The 8,344-nt window shown below is 48.8% G+C and overlaps 2 protein-coding genes across 2 annotated transcripts; one reads left to right on the top strand and one right to left on the bottom strand.

The window, feature by feature from the left end:
• Nucleotides 1-3,699: 3,699 nt before the first annotated feature.
• N7458_012107 (sugar transport protein) lies at nucleotides 3,700-5,465 on the top strand (the record flags this gene model as incomplete). Its single annotated transcript, XM_056915489.1, has 5 exons — nucleotides 3,700-3,928; nucleotides 3,979-4,122; nucleotides 4,179-4,794; nucleotides 4,874-5,116; nucleotides 5,192-5,465. The coding sequence occupies 5 exons, from the start codon at nucleotides 3,700-3,702 to the stop codon at nucleotides 5,463-5,465; spliced, it is 1,506 nt and encodes a 501-aa protein (XP_056760243.1).
• A 179-nt stretch (nucleotides 5,466-5,644) lies between these two features.
• On the bottom strand, nucleotides 5,645-7,628 carry N7458_012106 (MFS transporter; the record flags this gene model as incomplete). The annotated part of the gene is made up of 4 exons (XM_056915488.1): nucleotides 5,645-6,051; nucleotides 6,120-6,312; nucleotides 6,368-7,277; nucleotides 7,336-7,628. The coding sequence occupies 4 exons, from the start codon at nucleotides 7,626-7,628 to the stop codon at nucleotides 5,645-5,647; spliced, it is 1,803 nt and encodes a 600-aa protein (XP_056760242.1).
• Between the last annotated feature and the right edge of the window lie 716 nt (nucleotides 7,629-8,344).

Raw genomic sequence — 8,344 nt, 5'->3', positions numbered from 1 at the left:
GCACTCGATTGAAAGGATATGAATAGAAAAGGATTGGTAAGGGCCAACGATGAGAAAATACGGCTGAAGAATATGGTGGTTTATAAGTCGAGCTCGGCGACTTCCCGAGAGGACCTTTCAAGCGGAAGCCCAATCGTTATGTCAAGTCAAGTCTGTTGCCTAATTGCATCGCCCAAACTCAACCCTCAACTTGTTCCTTGAACTTGATATTGATCACAGTCTAACCGCGCCGGGTTCCGTTTCTGTAGATGCCAAGCGTGGGTACTGATGCGAAGTTTGAGCCACTCTTGGCATCAGCGCCCATGCTTGGCATCAGAGCTGACGCCCCACTTAATGACCCCACTCACCATGAACGGTTCGTTGCAAGTATCCATGCCCTGTCTCCCCGCGGTGGGGGCTACCGCAGGGCAGGGATAGTGTGCATCCTGCATATATATTAAGGCGCTTGTGGATCTTTAAATAAGCTGCATTTACTGTCTACGGCAAGCCTCCTCCGATAAGCCTTCTCGCATCACCGTCCAAAAACAAATTTTTTTCCTCGAGGCAACAGAGAGGACAATTATCTCCTGTATTCGGCAATCCAGCTTTTTGCCCAAATTTATCACCAAAATTGTCGCTGAGATTTGCCGTTAAGAAATGACGTCTCACTATAAACTTTTTGTCGTTGCACTTTACCACGCAATTCCTTTGTCGCTAGACATCACCGGCACTGATGTGCGTACTTCGAGAAAGATTCCGAGGCCTACGTTATGGTGTCAATGGCTTGGATAGAGAGTCGAAATATTTGCTCAGAAATGGCAATGCGGACGTTGATAGTAGTGTCACACAGGATTTGAGAAGGTACTGAACAACAAGACCACGCGAGTTAAGTCACAGCGTTCACTGGATCATGCGGGATAAGCTTCTCCACATTAATAGAAACCTATCGTGTCAGAATCGGGGCCAGCCAGGGGAAATACGTTCTCTAAGGTCTAGCCGGGTTGATGTCTACGAAGGATGCAGTCTGGAATAATTGCGCAGTTATGTAACTTGCCTCAGAGGCCTACGCTGTGAAGTACCAAAATCTGGATACATATTAAGTATACTACGCGCTTGGATTGATAGAGCTGCCAACGATACTGATAGAGAAGATTCTAGAGAAGGTTCTTTATATACTAGGCCATTCTGGCAATTCCACCTCGTCGCAAAGAATCATGGTGGGCGTAAAGTAGCCTTTCAGTAGGCTAGCTGCATCCGAACCAGTCGATCGGCTCCCTCTCATGTCTGAGGTCTAAGAACGGAAGGTGGTACTTTGACAATCGAAAGGAGAAAAAAAAGAAAAAGTAAGCCATAATCAGCCGCGAGCTACGTAACCTAACCTGGTTGCTTTACCATATTTGAGTCCGCTTGCCGAGCTTGCGAGAGGCTGCGAGTGTTCGAGAATATTATTGAACAACGATTCCATTAGCTCCTCGACGCCATCTATCAGTGCACATATCTACAATCAGTCCTTCAAAAAGGTCAGCAAATTTGTGTCCTGCTATTAAAGCGAAATTTCTTTTCGAAGTACTCGATATACTTACCCTGTGGTACTAGACGCCATGTTCAACAAGACACTGCCAGTCCTAGCTCTGCTCGTGTATGGCTCGGAGTTAGCATCAGCCGCATACAGCGTTAAAATCGGATACCTTGCTACTCTCGTTCCCGGCCTTCCCGGACCTGAACCGAGCGACGGGTGAGGACTCTGGGCGCAGCTCTCAGATGGCTCAAGCACATCACTACCAGACTTTACCAACAATCCAGATGATCTACCCACGGACGATTGTCCAGCGGCTGAGATAGCTCTCTTCTGCTCGAGATGGGGATGTCCGTTCCCCATGACTTTCAACGGCGGGGCCATAGCTGTCACCGTTGAGTCGGAAAACTCCGCCGATATGTCAATTTCCGCTTCAGCTTCAGATTCCAGCGGTACGAGGGTCACGGTAACATGCCCCTAGTCACCGGAGACTATCTCTAAGAATGATTCTGAACAAACTGTCTCGAGCTGGTCGTGTGACTTCAGCTCGCTCGGGTGATCAATTAGACATGGTGATAGGGATGAGCATGGCCATTATCCCTTAGGAATAATGGGCTATTATGTGGCTCATGATTAGCATGTTTCAACACATGGAGGGATAACTCGCCACTCAAACAGAGGTGAAGCATACAGGCAATCCGTCCCACAGACTTTGTACGTATGTTTGGAAGATACATGGACTCGAGCGTTATTACCGCTGAGTTTCGCCTGTACGGGCCGGTAGAGGCTCTCAACAGCCTTCCCGGGGTTTCATTTTATCAATCGATTGCTGTCTTTACTTTACTTTCAATCTGACTGATCTTTTTAGGCTTGAATGCTATTAACACATCAGAAATCTCACGGTCTTCTCCAGAAGGAGAGTAAGGACTAGCGGTAGGAAAGGCTTCACAGATTTCCATCGTAATCTCTAGTTCATTGCGGAGCGTAGCGAAAGTTATTACGGCCTGAGTAAATAGAGGGGTGGGGTTGAAATTTCGAGAGTTGTGCTATTTTACAGCTACGTAAGCGCCCTAACGTTGTTAATACACTAAGCGCAAGTTAAACCTCGCGATATGAATCAGTGAATTCGCGATAGAACGGAGAAAGAGATAGCCACGGAGGAAAGGAAGCTTACTAAGTAGTTAGAAAAGGTGCATAACTAGTCTTAAACTCATATAGAGGACCAAGGAAGTATTCAACGGGTAATTAATAATGGGAGAGAAGCAAGGAGACAGGTGAGTCTTTTTTATTACTAGTCAACATGGGGGTTTCGCTCATGGCAGTCTGGGCGGAACAGACAGGTTGAGGCACGAATCGCAATGACAGGCCACTATGAAAAAGGGCACGCAAGAAGAAGAAGACAACAACACCACCCACCGGAGGGCAGAGAATCGCTGTGGCCTCAAGATCTCCTCTTTTGACAGATACTCACTGCCAATGCACGTAAAGATGTAAAGACCAAATCAATTGGATCTCCATCAAAAAGAATGAATGAATAAGTGTAACCTGGAAAGCTTCCTTCTTCGAAAAGAGTGTGGTATGTGTGTGTATCCCCCTTTTCTCCCACTCCAGGAAGGATCCCGAAATCTCTCCAAATCAACAAAATATAACAAGCTGCGCAAACATGGCAAACAGACCAACTAAATCAACAATCAAGGCAACAAACAGAAAGACAGAGATAAACAGACTGGAGAATCGGCCAAATCCAAATATCAGCAAAGCTGTCAAGCAACACCACGTATCAAATCTGTTAGCAGTTCCCCAGTACACTAAATAGCTAGTTTAGTGGATTACTTATATAGTGTATTCGAGAATCTACGCAGAAAATGCGGTTACGAGAACGTGCGTCGCACGTACAGAGAAAAGCGATGTGGGGGTGCTGCCTAGGGCACGGATATTGAGGTACGACTGCTTGGTGTTCCAGTAAGATCGAGGCCGCGTACCATTTTTTGGCGTTGACCACATACAATCGCTCCTGTGGCCCCATTCTCGCCGGATCGGTGGATCCGTAGACAAGCCGAGTGGCTGCCGTCGGCTAAAGCCAACATTGCTTCCCACTTTCTTCGCCATCATATTTTATCTGATTAATTTTATCAATCTGATTGATAACTCGACTCCAGCCAGCCAAAATTCTGCCCTCATCCTTGGCAGGTGCAGTCGCCAACATGCCTTTTTTCAGGCAGAAGTTGAGCCTCATGCTCATTCTCTCAACAAGTCTGCTGGTAATTTCCGCTTTCAACTATGGCTTCAGCGATCAAGCTTTTGCATCATGTCAGGCTATGGACGCGTTTGAACGGCAATTCGGGTATTATAACGAGAAGGCCGATGTGTGGAAATTACGCCCTTTGTTTACATCGCTGTACAACAGTCTCAAAGCTGGCGGGCAAATCATCGGTGTGTGGCTATGCGGCTTCTCGCGTCTACCGACTAATCTTGCCTAATAGGTGTGTTCCTCGGTGGATATATCAGCAATAAGTATGGCCGGCGAATGTGCATATCTGTCATGAGCATATATGCCCTAGGAAGTGCCTCGGTGGTGATAAGTTCGCGAACAGATGCTCAAATACAAGCTGGCAGAGCATTGCATTGTGAGAAACTCCATACCACTCTCTTTGAATGGCCCCGGCTAATGTTTTCCACGAAGATGTCTACCTGGGTATGCAAATGGCGGTAATTCCAACAACATTGACCGAACTAGCCCCGGCTAAAGTTCGCGGTGGAATGGGAGTGTTGTACTGGCTGAGCATCAAAGTCGGCGGTCTAGTTGTCACATCAATCACCCGTGGAACATCCAGTATCCATTCAAACGTAGCCTGGCAAATACCCTTTGGCCTCATTCTAGTTGTACCATTCCTGATCAGCTGGTCGATTTGGTTCGTGCCCGAATCCCCCCGGTGGCTTCTCCTTCGAGGTCGACATTCCGAAGCTCTTGCGTCTTTGACTCGACTTAAGCCCGACGATACTCCAGAGGAGAGTATCCGAGAGGAGTTTGAAATTATTTCTCAGAAGGTTGACCACCAGCTTGAGAAGAAGGGCTTCCGCGATCTGTTCATGCCACAGAATCGACAACGCACTTTCGTCGTTGTTGCTGCGAATTTCTTTCAACAAGCCACTGGCCAAGCCTTCGCTTCGCAGTATGGCACTCTTTTTGTTAAGCAATTGAAGTCTGTCAACGCATTCAGCGTTACTCTGGGCACTAATGCCGTCGACATTGGGTCTATCGCTATCTCTGGGTCCCTTATTGATCGTGTCGGACGTAGGTATGTTCACAAGATGGTTCCATCACAGACGAATACTCCCTGGGCCGGTAAGACGGAAAGACTAACCGTCACGGCGTAGAACAATGTTCCACATCAGTTCGACCATGCAAACAGCAGCATTGATGACAATGGGTGCATTAGGAACTGCGGACTCGAGCGACCTGGCGGCCAAACGAGGAATCGTGGCCATGTTGGTGATATACAGCTTTAGCTGGTCTCTCGGCTGGGCGCCGCTGACTTATGTGCTTGGTGCAGAGCTTCCATCATCCCCTCTGCGGGAGATGACTTTGCAGATTGCCTATTTCGTGAAGCTTATTACTGAGTATGTACTCAAGCCATTGCCCTACCTTCTCTTTCGATACTCCGTGGAACATTGTACTGACAATAACTTTCTTAGATTCGCCGTGACATTTTCATACCCGTACATGGAAACTGCGGACACGCCTGGGCATGTGTATCTTGGTGGTAAGCTGGGCTTTATCTACGGATCCCTCTCGGCAGTGGCTGTTTTGTTTGGATTCTTCTTCATTCCAGAGACTAGTCGTCTAGAGCTTGAGGATATTGATAGAAAGTTTGAGATACCCACCAATGATGTTCTCAAGTCTGTCGAAGACCAAAGCGACACGCGACAACCAACGATAGCGGAAGTTGTCTGCAAGCAAACGAACTAAATGGAGTTCCATGCGCTGAGAATGCACCAAGAAAGATTGTGACCAAATTGTATAAAATAGTCCAAATCCTAGAGATACCCGAATCCACTGTCGCTAATTGCACTCAAAAACACTCCATCGCCGAGAAATGCATCATGGTAAACGCCGGCACAAAAAGGCAAATCAGGATAATTCCCGACTTAAACAACAACGCCCTTGCGCTTCCATCCCCTCCAAGCAGCTGCCCAAACTACGATAGCAACCCAAACACTGGCTGTGCAACCCACGGCCCAAAGCCCATAGCATCTCCAGCCATGGCACTCTCCATCTGGAGAACCGAAGCCAGCACCATCATCAATAGCATTCTGGTAGGCACGAGAGTAGACTACGCCCCAAAGTGCAGCACCCAGCGCGGGCATCATAGCAACGATACCCCAGTTCGTAGCAAAGTTCTCCACGCCCCATACTACCGAAATGATGATTGGGGTTAGGGAGAAAGCGCTACCATAGCCAAAGCCGACAAGAGCAGTCGTGAGGTGGAAGATGGGTGGTTCCTGTTGAGGAATTGGGGTGGAAAGAATCAAGTAGCCGAGTGAGAGGAGGAAGGCTGAAGGCAGGAGGAAAGCCATTCTGGAAATTGTTGGGGGGAGTTCATTGGAGTGGTAGGTCGATGACGTGCACCCTCCGGAATGGGCGGAAAGAGATGTGTTGCCGGGGGCGCGAAAAAGTCTGATAGAGAGCCGGTAAGAAGACGGGCGATTGTTGAAGTCAAAGCAACGGTAGTGACATGGGTTGAAGGAAGACCAGCTGGGGGCGAGGCGTCTGCCTCATAGGAAGGAGGAGTCAGGGTTGGAATAATGGTCCCGAGCTAGATATGGTATGTTAGTTACCGAATGTACAGCAGCATCTTGCAAGAGGCTCACATTGTTAATATACGATTCCCCGGGTCCGGTTACCAAGAAGAACCCAGCAGCCAGCCACCACATTGTGGGATCTTGAAGAAAGACCCGGGTCTCGTAGTTGAGTAACCAATTCTTCTTCCGACGCTCCTCTTCTTCCCGCTCTTTCTCGCGTCTTTGCTGCTCGCGCTCTTCCTCTGAGAGAGTGATCGAGCGTTCATCATCGTCACCCGCAAAAGTCCCATACTCAACCGCCGCTCTGACCTCATGTCGTGGACGGAAGAATTCACTTTCCTCAAGCAAGCCACTTCGCTCGAGCTCTTCAACAGTTTCATCGATATACTTCTCCTCGCCGCCATCGACAATGCGCAACGCGAATGTGCCAATGATTCCGATGACCAGCAATAGGATCGACAGGAACATGAAGTACCTGAAGACATCCACATCACCGCGACTGCCGTCCGCGTTCTTTTCGTATAGAACATACGTTCCAAGCTGGCTCTGCCACATACCGCTGAGACCGAATGCTGCAATGGGGATAGCGAGCATGATTCCCTTGTGTTTCCCCCTGCCGTAGTTCTTGGCACATGTTGCCACAGCCGCTAGGTACATACAGCTAGTACCCATTCCAATGGCGATGAAGGCCACAATCATGACCCAAAATGGCCAGCCTGAACCACCAGCGTCAACAGGAGGTCCACTTCTATATGCCAAGGCAGCAAGCATATATCCCAGCCCAAAAAGAAGCCCCGAGAATAGCGCCAGTGGCGATGGACTGTACCGATCACAAAGATATCCGAATAGCGGGACAAGCAAGTACATAGCAATTTCGGCGGCAATCGATACAGCGTTCACTTGGAGCTGGGTATATCGGAGTCGAGTGAGGAGAAGGTGGCCGTATAGCGAGAAGGCGGTAATACTTCCCGCCCCAAGACTAGAAGAGGCAGTGTTAGCAACCAAGTGTCGCAAGACATGACTCAAGATAGACATACCAAGTAACAACTCCCCACGCGAAGCTTATCACTCGCACCACCTCCTTATGCATTTTCCGTCGGTCCCGCTCGACAATACCCTCGACAACATCGCTCAAGAGTCCATCATCACTTCCTGCTCCCCGTCGGCTGTCCCCCGAGCGGCGTGAGTAGTGCGATCTCGGTCGCGACTGAACTAGCTCGGGATTCCATTCCTCATTTGACCCTTCCTGGTCTGAAGCCAGCAGAGGTCGGTTTGCATCGAAGTCCCGCTTGTCGATAGTATGATCTGTTTGGCTATTTGAGCCGGGCATGCTGTTTACCGATAGTACTCGCCGGCGGATAAATCAGCCGACAAGATAGATCGGATATAGAGATCGCAAGGCTGGGGCCCTTTTGCTTTATGATCCAGACCTGCAGGCGGATTTGGTCAGTCCAACACTTGCACCGCAGATTGCTCCGTGACTGTAGGCGGATCTTGAATGGTCGTGGCTGGGGTCAGGTGGGTGGATCAGTTGCCTCTTTGTTGATAGAGCTCCCTACGTGCTTGAGGACTCAAGATCGGGCCATTCTATGGTCTAAAAGCGGCTTTCATATGAAAGGCAAACGCGAAATGCCTAGAGAATGAGGAATGAGGGGAGGGAGTGAGTTGTACCCGACAGCTCAGCTAGCTTGACTCAAGGCGGAGCGGAGTAAAGCCGGGGGTCTTGCTTATCAGCGGACACGTGACCAAGGCCGCGGTTGCATCATCACAGCTGCCCGACTGCCTAATCTGGTAAAGCACGGCCTGTCTAGGTGAAGAATAATCAAAGTTGGGATCCGCAACCTTGGTATTGGACAATATCGTATTCAAGCTCAAACCAAATCAGTAGGAGACAGTCTCCTGTAAGTAATTTACTTCATTGTCTAATTACACCCTAGCCTGACAAGCCTCTACAGATAAGTGAAGCGCACACTACTTTCTCCGTTAATCAACGCAGATAACATCATTTCCCAACCTTATAGAGACACAATTAGATAATCGGGAAAT

This window comes from Penicillium daleae (assembly GCF_028827525.1).
Source record: "Penicillium daleae strain IBT 16125 chromosome Unknown utg000009l_segment0_segment0, whole genome shotgun sequence".
Classification (NCBI taxonomy): domain Eukaryota; kingdom Fungi; phylum Ascomycota; class Eurotiomycetes; order Eurotiales; family Aspergillaceae; genus Penicillium; species Penicillium daleae.
This window is presented reverse-complemented; position numbering and strand designations above follow the sequence as displayed.